Source organism: Camelus bactrianus, chromosome 4 (genome assembly GCF_048773025.1).
Source record: "Camelus bactrianus isolate YW-2024 breed Bactrian camel chromosome 4, ASM4877302v1, whole genome shotgun sequence".
Taxonomy (NCBI): domain Eukaryota; kingdom Metazoa; phylum Chordata; class Mammalia; order Artiodactyla; family Camelidae; genus Camelus; species Camelus bactrianus.
Genome location: NC_133542.1, coordinates 68,698,842 through 68,717,592, shown reverse-complemented (window position 1 = coordinate 68,717,592; position 18,751 = coordinate 68,698,842). Strand labels below are relative to the sequence as shown.

At 35.4% G+C, this 18,751-nt stretch overlaps 1 protein-coding gene across 3 annotated transcripts in view; it reads left to right on the top strand.

Moving 5' to 3' along the window:
- The window catches only part of SCAI (suppressor of cancer cell invasion), a 112,645-nt gene that overhangs the window by 38,463 nt on the left and 55,431 nt on the right, over positions 1–18,751 (top strand). For all 3 annotated transcript variants that reach the window (XR_012506547.1, XM_074362216.1, XM_074362218.1), the window contains exon 3: positions 15,216–15,347. Coding sequence is in view for 2 of the 3 variants with exons in the window: in XM_074362216.1 (XP_074218317.1) it covers positions 15,216–15,347 (132 nt within the window). In the remaining variant the exon portion in view is untranslated. The remainder of the gene's footprint in view (positions 1–15,215; positions 15,348–18,751) is intronic.

The window sequence follows — 18,751 nt, the reverse complement described above, 5'->3', positions numbered from 1 at the left end:
CTTGATTACTTTTTAAATTAAAAGTAATACACAAAATACAAATAGAAGACAACCATCCATATTCGTACCAATCGTATTTAACCAGTGTTAACATGTTTGTTATGTTTGATTTTAGGCTTTTGATTTAAGAAATACTACTCCATTTTGGGGAAAATAATACACAACTACTGTTTTGAATTCAAACTATGTAGAAAATTCATCGATGAAAGTAATGAGGCTACCCCAGATCTCATCACTCAGAAGTCACTAATACTAGGAGAACATTACCCCAGGTATCTTTCCATGCGTTTTATACCAATAGAAGAATAGAGAAATGCTTTTATAAAATTGAGGCCATACTGTATATGAACTGAAGTTTTTTCTTATGAAAAATTTTAAACTTACAGAAAATTAAATAGAATCATTAACCCCTATATACTCATCACTTAGCTTCAAGAATCATGAATTCATGGCCAATCTTATTTCATTTGTAGTCCCACTCATGGGATACCTGAATATTTTGAAGCAGATGTCACACCATTTCAGTGGTAAATCTTTCAGTACCTGTCTCAAAAACACAAGAACTCTTTTTTTTTTTTTTTTGAGCCATCATCACACACCATTAACAATTTCCCTGATTCATTCTTTCTCCTTTTCCTTCTCTCTTTCCCCCTTCTTTTTTGGAGGGGAGAGGCAGGGGTTAAGTTTATTTATTTATTTTTAAAATTTTTAATGGAGGTGCTGGGAATTGAACCCAGGACCTCGTACATGTGAGTCATGCACCCTACCACTGAGCTATAAATTCCCCCAGTGACTTCTTTAGCCAATTTAAATATTAAAAATAGCTGCCTCTTTGTGCTAAGGCAGACCTTAAGTTTACCAAGAGTCCAGGCTGCAGAAGAATAAGACTTCAGTGTGGATGAGAGGACTCTGGTCAATTTGATGCTTGGTCCTTTTGTGAGAAACCCTCAGTCAGCAGTGTTGCTCTGTTTTTATGACATCATCATCATGGCACATTTTGACCCTCTTAGGTGGGTTATGAGCAGCAGGGACAGACGGAACTCCTCAGCAGCAAAGAATTTATTTTTTTAAAATGTGGAAGCCTGGGGTTGTTTATTTGATTTTTTAAAAACCTTTTTAGTTTAACATCCAGTGATACACACAAAGTCTTTTTCCTTAACAAAAATATTGTCTATTTTTATTATAATATAATTGCATTTGCTTTTTTTACTTGCTGTGTTAATGAAAAGAAATGGTTGCATTTGAATAGACTTTCTCACAACGGTGAGATAGGGCAGTACTCATTATCCTCACTTTACAAGTGAGGAAGCCGAAGTTAGCTTAAACCATCAGCTGAGTGACTTTGGGGAAAATGGCACAGTTGAGACTTGTACTTGGGTCTTCAGAGTCCAGATCCAGTGTATATCACACAGCCTTATTTTAACTTAATTAGATTAAAATTTTTATCACGATAAATAAGAACAATGAAAGTTGTGATGATCTCACATTATAACTCTTTGTTAATGAATGTCATTATAGAATCTAGTTCAACATAACTAGACTGTTTCCATTTCTCAGCTGACAGGCATAGTAACACCACTTTGATGATTGTAGATCCAATAAATTCTACTGAAACAGAAGTCTTGTAGGGGCTATAGGTGGCTTACTTGGAACCTATGTGCAAATTAGAAAAAGGCCTTCTCTCTTGGGTGGATGGATCAGTCAGAAAAAAATGCATAGCTGCAATGAGCAGGTTCAGCCCCCACCAGGATGCTGGGCTTGGCAAATGAGTGCCTGGATTTTAGGCTCTGCTCTGCCTCTTTTATGTAGTGCTTAGAAAGCAGCAGCCATGGTCCTATTTATATTTATTTATGAGGAGCTGTTTTTAAAATTTTTTTTAGTGGTGTATTTGTAGACAGAGCCTCTTCCTGTGTCAGTCTGCTGAGTGTACGCCTGCCTCGGCACCTTGTCCTTGTTCCTGCCACCTGGAACCTGACCCCCCTGACTTGACTTGGCTCCCTCTCTCACTTCATCCAGGTCTCCCTTCCAGTGTTATGTTCTCAGGTGTCACCTTATCTACTCTAATCAAAATGCTACCCCCAGTCACACTCTCTGCTGTGGTTTCTTCATAGTACTTCTCAGCACTTGGAATATTATATTTATCTTATTTTTTTCCCTCTAATAAAAAGTACCTCTGTGAAAACAGGGATTTTGCTTGTTTTGTTCACTGCTGTTGAGCATGACTTTGGAGTACTTTATCAACTGTGTAACTCTGGATAAGTAACTTATTTGAGCCTGCTTTTTCATCTCTGAATTCTGGAAACAATGCCTGCCTTATAGAGATGTGAAGATGTAATGGGCCTGGTGTGGTTTCTGGTGCCTGGGAGTTGGATTTCTCCAGTCTCTTGACCTTTTCTTCCTTTAGCTGCATGACTACAAGTCCAGGTTGTTGAGGGTGTGATTTCTTTTCTTGGTAACTTTCCTCCAGGTAAGTAATCCCATGTTTTCAGCTGTTTTCTGGTAGGTAGTATGTAGGTACCTTTTATAATTTGCATGTCATTTTGTTTATCATTATTATGTAAATGTTGTGCACTTACTCCTTTCACAGACTTTTGGGTCTGACTCTTGCTTCTGTAATTGAATGTTGCATGAAAACTATATTTTTTTAAATTTTCTTTTATTTTTTTAACATTTTGTATTGATTTATAATCATTTTACAATGTTGTGTCAAATTCCAGTGTTCAGCACAATGTTTCAGTCATTCATGGACATATACACACTCATTGTCACATTGTTTTCTCTGTGAGTTATCATAACATTTTGTGTATATTTCCAAAAGTATATGTTAATAACTGGGAAGCCCTCTTTATTTCATTTCCCACGTCTTTCTCCCCATATTCCATGAAATGCCATGGCTTTAAAAGTTACCAGCCCAACATGTTTGCTAACACATATAGATTTGGACACTTACGAGAATTTCTTAAGCACCATCTTATGGCTTCTACAGTTGTCACCATGTCCATAGAATAGTTGTGTCATGCACAGACCCAAAGAATAGGGTTTACCTCAACTAATGAGTAATCGAGGCAGGTAAAGGCATCTTTATATGAAGATACTTTCTCTACAAAATTAGATTAAACAGTATAACATTTAACTACCAACTGTGAAAAATTATTTATTAAGAAATGACAAATGGGATTTAAAAGAAGTACAACTTACTCCTAGTTAAAAGTGTCTGAGAATCCTTCTCAACTCTATGCTGATGTTCCCTCCCTCTTAATACCCTATTGTATGCTATAAAATGAAGCAGTAAAGAGGTTCATTATTTAAACATTATTGATTTAACTGGAAGGTATATAATTTAAAGATTAATTGATTTAACCCCAAATAATGATATAACTATATTAGGAGGGGGTTCTAGGAGTAAAAGAGAACTAATTCCTTATTTGTCATTTTAGAAAATCTATAATGTCCTAAATGGATGAATCAAGCAATTTCAAGAAAGCTGCTTATTTAGGACTATGGGGAAACTATCAGGTGAATCAGCCAGAAGAGTTGAAAGTTGTTGATTCTGGTGGTTTGGAGCTGGTGGAGGGAGGGTGAGCCAGTGGACTGTTGCTTTTCATTTAAGTGTTTCTGGGTACTGTTGAATTGTTAATTCTGTATATATTATTTTGATAAAAATAAAGGTTAAAATGATGTAAGAGAAAATAGAAATATAACCAGTCTAAAGAAGTGAAAAGATAGCCCACAGAAAGGGAAAATATATTTGCAATTATATATCTGGTAAAGTACTTGTATCTAGAATAAATAATGAGCGCTTACAACTCAGTAACAGTAAAAACTGATAACCCATTTAAAAACAAGCAAAGGACCTGAATAGGCATTTCTTCAGAGAAGACATATAAAGGACCGATAAGCACATGAAAGGATGCTCAACATTAGTAACCATCAGGGAAATGCAAACCCAGGCCACAGTGAGATACTGCTTCACAGCCGCTGGAATGGCTAGAATGAAGAAGACAGTGTTGGCAAGGATGGGAGCCCTCATACACTGCTGCAATTGTAAAATGGTGCAGTCACTTTGGAAAACAGTCTGGTAGTTCCTCAAAAGATTAAGTATAGTGTTACTATATAACCCAGCAACTTTACTGGTAGTTTTATACCCAAGGGAAATGAAAACATACACCCACACAAAAACTTGTACACAAATACTCATAGCAGCATTATTCATAATAGGCAAAAAGTGAAATCCATCCAAATGTCCATCACCCGATAAATAGATAACAAAATGTGGTATGTCCATACAATGGAATGTTATTCAGCCATAAAAAGAATGAAGTACTGATATATGCTACAACATCACCCTTGAAAATATTATTCACTTCCTAGGTGAAGGAAGCCAATCACAAAAGGTCAAATATTATATGATTCCATTTATGTAAAATATCCAGAAGTTAAATTCATAGAGACCAAAAGTAGACTAGTAGTTGCCCAGGGTTGGAAGAAGGTTTTAGAGCAAAATGGAGATATGATTGCTAATGAATATGGGATTTCTCTTGAGGGTGATAAAAGTGTACTTATGTTGTATGTGGTGATGGTTGCATAATGTAGGACTATATTAAAAACCATTGACTTGTACACTTAAATAGGTAAATTGCCTGGCATCTTAATATCTCAATAAAGTTACATAATTCATATTAATATATGTATATAAATCTCCAATCAGTTATTCCTAAAAGAAACAGTAACTTTCCTTTCTCTTTTGATGAAAAGTTTATTACTGTCTTACTTCTGCTTCCAACTTATTGCAGATAAAGCATGCAGTCTAGGAAAGCAAAATTGTTCCAGTATAAATCACAAGTACTTTTAATTTTTTTTTAAATTGTGCTTAATACAGATCAGTTATGACCTAACATTTGCATGGCTAACAGCCTTCTCTCAGAGTGTGCTGAGATGTTGGTTTTGGGTGGCCTCAAACAATTTTTATGTTACCTGTTTTTAGTGTACTATCCACATAGACCTTTGGTTGCCAATGCCACCATCTTTGTATATAATTAAGAAGGAGAAGTCTGTGTGGCTTGTATTTCTTTACCTGCTGAATAGGACTAGGGTCTTGGCTGGTAATTGAGACTCTTGCCTGAACTTCTTGTTCCCTCTTGAATTTTTGTGTTGTGAATAACTGGCTCTTTAAATCAAGCCACAATGTATTTGCTGCCTCTGTGGCTTTTCCACCTGGGACCGTTTTTATGAATTATTAGCCCCAGGCTGCTTCAAGTCATGTTTCCTCACATCTTTCTCCAGGGTACAGAGATTGACACTTTTTTGCACTTTGTATAGTTTCGTGTTTCCTGCCCCATTAGCTTCATAAATGGTCTTTGCATGTGTCTTGTTGATAGTCTCTTTTTAGTTGGCTGACAGAATGACTGGCTTTCGTTTCTGTTAGGCTGTGTGCTCTGTCTCAGTTGAATAAGGCCTGGAATTTGCCCATGTGTATGTGTTAGGTAAACACATCTCTTTTTTCACATTTGGTAGGCAAATGATATCTTTCAGGTCTCCTGGACAATACCTTACAGATGGCCTTCTGGCAATATGTACCTATATCCCCACTGCTCCAGGCCCTTGCTCCCTTGGCCTTTGTCCCCATAATCTCTCTGCCCTCAGTTCATTCAATTTCTTTATATATTGAACCATGAGAAGTTTGGTACCTATGCATTTCTCTTACAATTGTTATTACAGCTTGGAACTGAACTGCAATCACATGTTGTAGTAAGTCAGAAAAATTGTTTTCAGAAAATAATTTGTATATAATTCATGGTAGTTTTCTGGTATCTTCGATACATGCAGAAGCTTTGCATTCTGTTTGGTTCATGTTACAGGAACGCCTTCTGCACCAAGCAGTAGCTTCTTGTTTCTTTTATGTTGAATATAGCAAAACCATCATTGTCACCCTCCACATACACACGCACATTCAACGCTTTTTTGGTACTTGGTATTCTTCAATTTATGCTCTATTTTGAGTGCTTTTATAACAGTTTTACAACAAACAATTTTAAAGTACATTATAATTTACAGGGCAATTTATATCCATTAGTTCATTTTATTGTCCAGTAGTTTTATGAGGAAGCTATTATTAATATTCCATTTTTGTAGCTGGAAAAACATGTGTGACTCTCTCTAATACTGATGCTTAATTATGTAGCCATTCCATCTCTTTACCTGTCTTTCAAAAAATCTGAGTGCATAAGAAAATGATCTTTTCCCTATCATATGATTTCTATAAATCTCCTCTTTCTCAGAGTAAGTCTTTTTTCTATTTTGGTTTTATTATATTTTGGTTTCATTTCCATTCTTTTCTTGGCCTGCTTCCCTTTTAGGTCTAATCACAGAGTCATTCCCTGTCTTTTTGAAGCATCACTAAATTGCAGAATAATAATAATGATGATATTATACATTATGTAATGTTTTCAGACCTCTTTCACACCTAAATAATCTTGTTCTGTCTTCACAGCAGGTACCTGAGTAGGCAGAGCAAGTGTAAATTGCTTGTTTTTGTGGATTGAAAACCTGCAACTCAAAGTGTTAGCTAACGTTTTTTTGTTTGTTTACAATCACAAAACTGGGAAGTGTTCAGAACAAGAATAGTTCTTTCTTAGTCGGGGCCCTTTCCACTGCTGTCGTGACTCTGCATTGTGCTTCCTGGGATAATGTAATGTACTCATATATCATTTTCTGTCCAGATTTCTTTCTTACTTTCATATTGCCAACCATTTACTAAGAATTAAATCCAGAGTGGCAGTTTCTCTTTTTGCTTCATCAAGTCTTCCTATAAAAAGAAATTGTGGTTGCCAGCGGGTGTTGGGGGATGGATTGGGAGTTTGAGATTTGCAGATCCTGGCTGCTATATATAAAATGGATAAACAACAGGTTTATACTGTGTAGCGCAGGGAACTGTATTCAATGTCTTGTAGTGACTTGTGGTTGAGAAGAATATGGAGACGAATATATGTATGTTCCTATGTGGCTGGGGTATTGTGCTGTGCACCAGAGATTGACACAACATTGTAGACTGACTATACTTCAATAAAAATACATTTAAAAAAAATTGTCAGCAAGGCAGGTCAGTAATTTGCCAGATGCTCAGTATTTAGCAGAACAAGTCTCTGAGCAGTTGTCCACATTTCGTGCTCTTTTGCTCGTGTGCCTGTGTTGTAATCTGTGTTTGGACTCTACCATGTACGGAGACGTCCTAGGGCTCCTGGAACAAATTACCAGGAACTGGGTGGGTTGAAACAGCAGAAGTTTGTGCTCTCACATTGCAGGAGGCCGTAAGTCCAAAATCAAAGTTTTATTAGTAGAATCGGTTCCTTTTTAGAAGCTCAGAGGGAGAATCTGTTCCATGTCTCTTCCCTGTCTTCTGGTGGTTCCTTGACATTCCTTGGCTTGTAGCTACTTAATTCTAATCTCTGTCTCTTTCTTCATTTGACTCTCTTCCCTCTGTGTCTGTGTCTTCACATAGCATTCTCCTCTCTGTAGGAGTCTCTCTGTGTTTCTTTTCCTTAGAAGGACACCAGTCATGTTGGGTTAAGGGCTCACTCTGTTCAATATGACCTCATGTTAATTTACATCTTAATTGTATCTACACTATTTCCAAATAAGGTCACATTGGCAGGTACAAGGGGTAGGGACTTCAGCATATCTATGAGTGAGGGTTGGGGAGGACCCAGTTTAACCCACAACAAAATGAGTCCTTTTCTCTGTCTCTATTATTATTACCCATGTGCTGTGTTTTACACATACGCTTCCCATAAATGTCTACAGAGCTAACCTTGTTTTTAGATTACCATATGTACTTCCCCCACATAATTAACATAGATACATATGTACATTTCATTCTTAAGTCTTAATATACCATTTATTTTTTAGAAAACCAGTGAAATTGTGTTTGCTGCTTTATATCAAAATTTCAATTACCCATCATCTATTAATATTACAAGCATTTGAGGCCATAACAATTGTTGATATAATATGGACTTCGACTTGTAATTTTACTTTCTGTATTGCCCTTCTATTGCCCTTGGTGTCAAGGTTATTAGCTTTATTAAAATGAATGTTGGAAGGGAATTGTATCCAATGTTACGTGTTTTTTAAGTGTTAGGTAAAACTTACTTGTAAAACCATCTGAGTCTGGTGTTTGTCTTCCCTCTTCTTTCTTTATAGATAGTAAATTTTCACAGTGTTAACTCCAGGTCAAGAAATAAAATATTTCTAGCACCCTTCTTATTCCCCACCTTCTCCCCCTGAAAGTAACCACTATCTTGATCAATCTGTCAAATACCCTAGTTTAGTTTTATCTGTTTTGTACCTTGTGTTTTGTAATCATATGATGTGTGTTCTTTTGGGTCTGCTTCCTTTCACTCAGTATTATGCTCGGTTCATCCATGGTGTTGCAGGTGGCTGTAGTGGGATCATTTTCGTCACACTTAGCATTCCACTTATTTATCCATTTCATTATTTTTTGTTTTTAAATGGAGGTACTGGAGATAGAACGCAGAATGTCGTGCATGCTAAGCACACACTCTACTGATGAGCTATTCCCACCCTACTCTATTTAATTCTTGATAGGTACTTGATTGCTTCCAGATTTTGGCAGTTACAAATTTTACTTCTACAAACATTTTTGTAAATGTCTTTTGGTGCACACATGGTGCATATCTGTTGGTATACTCCCAGTTGCTGAATACACATTTAATAGATACTGCTAAATAGTTTGCTAGTAGTTCCTGTTGCTGCATGCTCTTCCAATACTTGGGATTGTCAGGTTTCTAAAAGTATTTGAGACATTCTGGTAGATATGTCATTTTGGCTTTAATTTGCATTTATCTGATGAATAATGAAAGTCAGCACCCTTTCATTTGGCCATCCCCTTTGTGAAGTGTCTATTCAAGCCTTTTGCCCATCCCTCTCCTTTTTTAATAGATTTTTATTTGATTGATAGATTTGATTGTTTTTTCTTACTGAATTGTAGGGATTCTTCATTTATTATTTTGGTTACAAGTCCTTTGTCAAATATATATGTTGCAAATGTCTTATTTTACTCTGTGGCTTGTCTTTTCACTTTCTTAATGGTGTCTCTTGATGAACACAATACATACTTGGTTTTTTAAATTGTCCAGTTTTTCCTTCATGATGAGTACTTTAGTGATCTGTTTAGGAAATCTCTTTAACATTGTAAATCAACTACACTTCAATAAAAATTTTTTTTTAAAAAAATCTTTTTTTACCCCATGGTCATAAGGATAGCCTCTTATATTATCATGTAAGAACTATTTTGTTTTACCTTTTACATTTATATCCACAGTCTACCTGGAATTTATTTTTGTGTATGGTATAGGTAGGAATCAGGATTAATCTTTTTTCTTTGTTTGTTTGTTTGTTTGTTTGTTTCTTTCTTTCTTTCTTTCTTTTAATTGAGGTATGGTCAGTTTACAATGTTGTGTCAATTTCTGGTGTATAGCACAATGCTTCAGTCATCCATGAACGTACATATATTCATTTCCATATTCTTTCTCACCATAAGCTACAAGATCATCTTTTTTCTTTTAATTTAGAAATCCAGTTGACCCAACACTAGCTCTTCTTTCTTTTTTCCTTTTTTTTATAAACTATTTTTTCTCATTGCTTTACAGTGCGATTTTTTGTTATAAATCAAGTATCCATGTACATGTGGTTCCTTTCTCAACTCTCTATTCTGTTTTATTGGTCTATTTTTCTCTTCTTGCACTGATACCACGTCTTCAGGCCTGGAGCTTTACAAAGGTCTTGCTATCCAATGGGGTAAGTCCTTCCATTTTGTTGTTCTTCACGGTTTTCGTAGCCGCTGTTGACTCTTGGGATTTCCATATAAATTACAGAATCAACTTGCCCATTACTACAAATAAATTTATTAAGATTTTGATTAGTATTGCATTAAATCTATAGACCAAATTAGAGGGAACTGATGTCTTTATAATTTTGAAGCTTCCAATGGGAAAAAAAGGCATATTCTTAATTTTCTGTTGTCTTCTTTAGTTTACCTCTCAGAGTTTACAGTTTTCTGTAATGTCTTACACATTTACATTGTATTCATTCCTAGTTACTTGATATTAGTTGGTGCTATTGTAAATGGTATAATTTTCTTTAATTTCACTTTCTAATTATTTGTTCTTGGGATATAGAAATACAGTTGACCTTTTTATAATTTACTTTATATGCAGCAACTTTGCTAAACCCACTGGTTAATTCCAATAATGTATCTGTAGTTTCTTTTGAAATTTCTGTGGAGAGGTTTGTATCATTTATGAATATTGACAGTTTTGTATCTGTTCAATAAAAAAAATCACAATAAAAAGTAAAAATAAATAGATGAAATTAATTTTAATGATATATTTGGTTTAACTGAATAACCAAAATATTGTTATTTCAACATGTAACAATATAAAAATTAACAAAATTTTTACATCCTTTTTTTCATATTAAGTCTTCTAAGTTTGGTGTGTTTTACATTTAGAACACATCTCAACTTAGAGTAGCCATGTTTCAAGTGCTAAGTAGCCACTTGTGGCCAGAGACTACAGTTTTGGACTGTGTCGGTCTAGAGAGTGAGACAAACTTTTTTAAACAATTAATTGTTACATGTATAGCTTTTGATGGTATCACTGAAGAAGCCTCTACCAAGTTGATCATTTGTAAGTGCCAGGGAAAGATTAGATTTTCAAGAAAGGTTTTACTGAAAAGGTGTCATTTGAATAATGTCTCAAACTGTGAATATAAATTTCATAGGTGAACAGCATAGACAAAGAGAAAAACATGTTAAGTGTCATGTTGTGTAAGAGAAGAACTGGTTCAGAAACTGGCACATATTTGACTGTGGTTGGAGAACAGGTACTAGAGGAAGAGTGGTAGGTGGGAGTGGCTAGCCGTTCTTCACCAGTTCCCTGTGTTACGAGTAATTTATCAGTAATAATAGTTAACATGTTCCTCAAGATAAATTTGCAGAAGCATAATTGCTGAGTCTAATAGAAAGAATATATGTATTCCCCGATATATACAGTGAATCTCAAGGGTCAGCACTAATTTACACTGCCCCTAGCAAATGTGCTGGTTTCAGTGCATACTCAAATGCAATAATTAGTGTATTTTTAATGTGCTAACTTTGTTGTTACGGGGGTTTTGTTGGTTACCGGTAAGGTTTCATATTTTTTTCTGATTAACATCAATGTATTACTATCTAGTTCCTAGATCCCATTCATGGTTTACAGTTGTCCCAGTAACAACTGCACAGCAGAAAGATCCAGTTCAGAACTAGGCAGTGTGTACCTCAGTCTTCTCTTTCCTTTGGAGGAGCATCCTTGACATTTTTGAAGATCCCAGTTTGACTGTTTTGTAGAATGTGTCTCTCGACTTGGTTTTGTCTGTTCCCTCACGACTAGATATGAGTTGTGGGTATTTGGCGGGAACATCACTTATCCTGTGTCAGGTGGTACAGGATTTTGATTTGTCTGATTATAAATGCTGCTCATTCGACTCACTTAATCGAGGTGATGTCTGCTGTGATGTTACTTTTTTTATTTATTTGATACATGTTTTGTAGGCTAGTACTCTGAAACTATCCCATTCACTAGCAAACTTTGCATTTGTTCATTCATTTATATCAGTATTGCTTCATCGAGCTGGATAGTTCAGGAATGAGAGAGGGCTCTGGATTCTTAAGTTTTACTTTATGCTTCTATGTATGCATGTGCTTATGTGCCCCTCCTCCATTTATAAGTCTGTTTTAAAAAATCCTTTAATTCACCTGTAATACCTCCAGTTTCAATATATAGTTCATTGCTATCATTATTTGTTTTGATGCTGAAATTATCCCTAATTTGGCCAGTGGGAGCTCCTTCAAACTAGAGCCTATGTCCTTTTTTTTAATGCTTGATTTTATTTTTTATTTTTATTTGTTTATTTATTCCAATTTTATTGAGATATCATTGGCATATAACATTCTATTAAAGTATATACATAATGATTTGATGTATTATATATTTCAAAATGATTACCACAATAAGTTTAGTTAACATCCATCCATTTTTTTCTTGTGATGAGAACTTTTAAGATCTACTTTTTTAGCAACTTTCAAAGATATAGTATAGTATTATTAGCTTATAGTCACCATGCTGTACGTTACATCTCCAGAACTTATTTATCTTATAACTAGAGGTTTGTATCCTTTGATCACTTTCACAGATCAAAGGATATCACTTTCTACCCCTGCTTCCAGCAACCACCAATCTGTGATTCTCTATTTCTATGTGTTTTATTTTTTAAGATTCAACATAAAAGTAAGATCATACAGTGTTTGTCTTTCTCAATGTGATTTATTTTGCTTAGCATAATGCCCTCAGGGTCCATCCTTGTTGCTGCAGATAGCAGGACTTACCCTTTTTGTGGCTGAATAATATTCCATTGTATACATATACCACGTTTTCTTTATCATTCATCTGTCATTGGACACTTCGGTCCTGTATCCTTTTGGTATTTCCCTATCATTCTTTAAGAACTTTGTTGCTCTCTGGCACAGGAGATTCCAGATTCATGTTGTACTTTTTCTGCCCCAGGGCTGTAATTAGCCTATTGCAATTCTCCAAGGAGGTCTGGTTCCCTTTATTGGAGAATTGTATTAAAAGCCAAGATTTAGGTGTATGGTATATTTGTACCTTTGCTGGGAGAGATGGTCACTGCTCCCAGGCCCTCTCACTAGACTAGATTTACAGAGCTGGGGAGTATGCATGTGCTTTTGTGCCCTCCCCCGACATTTATGTCTCTGTTTTAAAAAATCCTTTAATTCACCTGTAATATCTCCAGTTTCAGTCCACAGGGTTCATTGTAACCTTTTCCCTTTCCATATTTGTATCCCCTTTCTCTTACAGAGAGAACTCTGTATTCTCTTTCCCTTAATAGATCTTCTTATTTGATGAATCCCCCATATAATCTCCTGTGAACCCTTCCATATGAACATACCCTCCTCCCCCGGCTCAGGCTCTCCCTTCTCCCGCCAGTGCCCACCTTGTGGATACCCTCCTCACCTCACACAGGCTCCACCATCTCATGAAAGTGGCCCTTTGTATGGATGTGGATGGTCTCCTGACAGTTTGCACTCTGATGCTCAGCAGGCTACCCTCTGTGTGGACACCGACTGCTCTGCCCCACCTAATGGCTGTAGGACTGGACAGTTCGGGACTGGGAGAGGGCGTCCCTGGATTCTTAAGTTTCACTTTATGTTTCTAGCTGTGGGATTATTTCTTTTTCTTTTTTTAATTATTGAGTCCTCTTAGTTTGAGGTCTGTATATCTTCTCTCATTCTGGGAAGTTTACAGAAGTTTATTTCTGCAAGTATTTTATTGCCTTCACATACTTTTTTCTCTCTTTTTATATATACTATGATGCGGATGTTGGTTTCCTTTATTTCTCTATTCCATATCTCTAGAATTTTCTTTTCTGTATTTTATCTCCTCCTGATGAGTACCTTAGACCTGATATTTTATTAATTTCTTCAGCTGTTTCCTTTCTGCTCTTCAATCTATCCATCTATTTAGTTTATTTCAGTGATTATGGTTTTCATACTCAGTATTTTTATTTGCTTCATTATGATGTTTTCTTCCTGTTTTATATCTAATATTCTTCCTTACTCAGTTTGTTTATTTTGAACCTTTATTTTCTGTTTTTCTCTTGTGAACTCCTATGTCCTGGGGATATTAGCTACCTTGGCTCATGAGGTATATGAGCAGGGGCAGAGAAAGTCCAGTTTGTGCCTAGTTTGTGCTTTTCTTTCTGGGTTTAAAGAATGAAGGGGTTGGGGGTTGAATGGGGGAGACGACTTACCCAGGGACATTGTGTGTGAAATCCCTTCCAGACTCTGCACTTTTCAAGGCCTGTTTTCCTTTGGCAGAAACACCTAGTCCATGGAGTGTGGAAAGAGGTGATGGGAGGAGGGAACTTGAGAACATGCAGGAACCACCTGGTGCCGTCCATGCATGTTGTAAATACTTCCCCACCCACTGGCTCCAGTGCCACCCATATGAAGCTGGGCAGTCCCTTGACAGTTCTGCACTTGCTGACAAATTTCCTGCCTTCCAGCCATAGTTGTCTAAGACCATGTTGGAGAGAAAAATGTTTGCCAAAATAACTGTACCACACCCTAACTCCCATTTCTGGTGTCTGGTCCTTGTCTGCTCTGCCTATTTTTTTTACCCTGCACTGGGACCAGATTTCCTTGTGTTGTCCCAGGAGTTTCTATCCGTATGTGAGCACAAAAGATTTTTTTTTTTTTTTGGCTTTAGTATTGGTTCATACTCTATATACTGTCTGGCAACATGCTGCTTTTAAAATGGCTGAGTAACCTGATTGCTTACACAGGAAGATAGTTTGGATTCAATAATAAATAGCTTTAAAATATACGTACCCATATGTGTGTATTTTATATCTCTTTTATTTTTTTGGTGGTGGGGAGGAGGGTAATTAGGTTTATTTATTCATTTAGGTTTTTTTTTTTTTAATGGAGGTACCGGGGCTTGAACCCAGGACCTCTTGCATGTTAAGCATGCACTGTACCCCTGAGCTATATACCCTCCCCGCCATATCCCTTTTATACTGAAGTGTACCGTATTATTGCCTCATTGTGTTAAGTGTAATTGTAAGTTAGTGATAGGATAGAGTGCAGTTGTGAGTGTTCTGTGAAGTACTCAGCCATTTTCCTTTTTGATTCTTTTAGATTCTTAACACCTTTTAAATATCATGATCCTGAAATAAATATCTTTATGGAAAAAGCGTTTTCCATCTGTAGGATCATTTTCCAAGATGGCTATACAGAATAGATCAAAAAGATAAATAGGTTAAAAGGATCAACATTTTTGATTCTTAACCATGTAGAGGAGTACCTGGAATGTAACAGGCATTCAAAAATATTTACTGGATGAAAGAATATTATAAACATTGCTTTTCAAAATGGAGGTACCAGTTTTCATTCCCACCCACAATGTGAGATTGTCTATTCTCCCACAGCATCTTACACTTAGATTACTTTAATAATTTGACTGTAATCAGAAGATTTCTTTATCACACACACACAAATGCTGACAGATGATGTAACTAAGGTCTGTTTCTCTTTTTATTTTCACCTGCTTGGTAAATGGACATGTGTTTTCTTACAGGACTGAATTTGCTCTTAAAGAAATCATGTCTTCTGGAGGTGCTGAAGATGACATCCCACAGGGAGAGAGGAAAACAGTTACAGATTTTTGTTATCTTCTGGATAAATCTAAGCAACTGTTCAATGGGTTAAGGTTAGTGAACACTTGGTGCCTTGAATTTTTGCCTAGTTATGTGTTTTAACCCCCATGGCTGATGTTTGGTAAGTTTCTGAAAAGTTATGGATAGAATGTTATATAAATATCTATACTAGAAATAATCATTCTTTTTTCTTTAACACTGTTTCTTCATTCTCAGATGAAAAAACAGTAAGAAACGAGGATAACATTATTTTACTCAAATATTTTGTTAGATGGTTTTATATATATTATTCCACATCATACCTGTTTTACCTCTGATTTTACACACTGCAGTGCCACGGATTAAGGAGCCTACAATGCATATACACGTGAACCTGGAGGTTCTCTTCTGTTGCCTTTTTGTACGCTTGTTTATTTGCATATTTCTTTTATTCTTTCTTTTTCTTAGGAGAAAGTATCTGTTGACTAAAGTAATGATGAGTGTTATAGACAGTGTATTTTTACTTTAGTTACATGTGCCCTGACTGATAAGTAGCAGAAGCTAAATGCACTTTTGTCAAAATGTGTCTTTGATTGTATATTCTTGTGTGTGGTGGGTAAATAATTTTGTACCATTTTATTTCGTTTAAATAGTTTAGCTATATTTCAGTTCATGACATTCCTAGGATATTGACTTACTTCAGACCTAAAGCTTCATTAGCTTAATTTCAGTCATAAATAAATTTATACTATAGATATAATACTGAGGATAGATTTTATCTTTGATATTTTCTACAGGAGCAAATAATTGTGAAGATAGTGAATTTTTAACTTGAAGTTTATTTCTGGGTAAAAAATGCAATCTTCTCACATATTTTATAACTATATTATTCATTCCTAGGTTCACAACTGTACTGGCAGAATTTATTTTTAAATCATTAATCTATCTTTGAGAAAAACATTTACAATCATAAAGATAATACAGAGTCATCAAATGAGTCCTCCATGACCACTCTATCTAAAGCTATGCTTTCAGTCACTTTCTTGTCTCTTTATTCATTTAATTGTCTTCTTAAAACTCATCACTATCTCAAGTGATCTTATTTATTTGCTTATGATGTCCTCCTCTATTAAAAGGAAATGTCCCTAGGAGCCAGACCCTGTTTGTCACTGTTTCCTTAGCACCTAAGCCAGAGTGTTGCGTGTTACAGGTGCTTCATAAACATTTGTTTATATATTATATGTTATATGTTTATATGTTTATGAAGGATTCCAAAAGCAGCATTCTTAACTCCTATACTCTGGTCCTTCCTATTTTGTGCTACTGAAAAGATCTTTTTCTTTTGCTATACAGATTAATTGCATCTTTTTAAATAATTATTTTCTTTCACTATTGTAATTAAGAAAACGACCCCAGTATGCCCAGGTTTTAAGTGTTTTTTTTTCCCTAGAATGTTGTAAAACTTTTACATTGCGTACTTAGACTTTTTTTTTCTTTGTTCCCCTTTATTATCCAAGTATATCTTGTTTATTCAGCATTTATTTGACTCTCAGTATGTACCACATTCTATACTAGGTACAGACAATTTGAAAATAAAACTAACAGTCCCTGCCCTCAAATAATCTGAGGAAATTATAAGAATACAAACCCATGGCCACATTCTACTTACTGCCAGCTTTAGATTTACTGTGTCTGTTAAGCAAATTTCTTGTATAACTCCATGTGCCTGTTTATTAAGGCAAATAAAAAAAAGGTGTGGTAGATTTAAAGAAAGCATTTGAAAGTTTGCATGAAAATCCCTACTGTAACTTCTAGCATGTGGTTCCAAAACTCTTTTATTCTCAAGTCTGAAAACATTGTCATAGTTAAAATAACTTTGATCCCTTTGTCTGTGGAGTGACAGGTATCAGTACTGTGTTCCTTTTGTTACAGGTTAATATACCATTGTACAGATTTACCACATTTTGTTTATCTAATCGTGAGTTGGTGGACATTTAAGTTATTTTGTACTTTTTGTCTGTTATGAGTAATACCGTCATGGACATTTGGGTACGAGATTTTTGTGGACATGTGTTTTCAGTTCTTTTGTGTGTACACCTAGGAATGAGATAGCTGGCTCACATGGTACTCTGAATTTAACTTTTTGATGAATTTCCAGACTGTTTTTCAAGGAAGCTGTATCACCAGCAATGTGTGAGGGTTCCGGTTTCTCCACATCCTCATCAACACTTGTTATTGTCTCTTTTTGATGATAGTCATCCTGGTGTATGTGAAATGGTATCTCATTATGGTTTTGATTTGCATTTCCCTAATGACAAATGATGTTGAACATCTTTTCATGTGCTTATTGGTCATGTTTATGTCTTTGGAGAAATGTCTGTTCTGATCCTTTGATCATTTTTCAAGTAGTTCATTTATCTTTTCGTTTTCAATTTGTAGTCATTTTCTATATATTCCAGGTACAAGTCCCTTGTAAGACATAATGATTTGCAAATATGTATTTCCTTATTCTGTGGACTGTCTCTTCACTTTCTTGGCGTTGTCCTTAGAAGCACAGAAGCTTTTAATTTTAATCAAGTCCAAATTGTTACTTGCTTTCATCATTTTACTTTTGGTGTTGTACCTAAGAAATCATTGCCTAACCTGAGGTCACCAAAATTTACTCCTATGTTTTCTTCTAAGAGTTTTGTGGTTTCAGCTCTTACATTTAGATCTGTGAACCATTTTGTGTTAATTTTTGTGTAGGGTGTAAAATCTTAGGCATTTCTTTATCAGAAAAGATAATTTTTCAATTAATTATTGAATTTTTCTTTTTTTTTTTTGCTTGTTCGTTGTTTCTCCTTCCTTGTTCATACTTGTAAAGCTTAGACTGAATTTCCAATCTAAATCCTCTGTAACCGTCTACTCTCTTTTGATTTTCGTCTCTATTCTTTTTCTCAGAATTTGTAGAAAATGTCTTCAGTTTGTCCACCATATGCCCAACATGTTTTGCCTTGTCATTTCATATCAGTGTTTTTCGCTGTACTGCTTTTTTAAAACTTAGACGTTATGTGTTTGACCCAGAGTTTACTAGCCTTTGTACCTATATATTCAAATGAAGCAGACGCTAGAAATTTTGATGAGTTTGTGAATGAAAATGATTTGTAGTGTGTCTGAGAAACAGATTGAATTTAGCAGTGGCATTTCTCTTCTAAAAAAGGAATTATTTTCCTAATCTGATTCTGAATCATAAATGAATCATAAAGTTCAAGTACCCTGCTAGAGACTCTGCTAGTCTAAAATCACTCTGTAACAGCTGTAACAGTAACAATAACAGAACACATTTCCACAAAGCATTCTGTAGTTTATAAATCACTTTCAGGTGCGTCTTTATCCTTTGGCCCACATCCCAAAAACACCTGTTACCTAAAAATGAATTGTTTTATTTCACTTCTTTTTGAAATGCTGTTTTGGTTGTGTAAATATATTTTACCAGCTC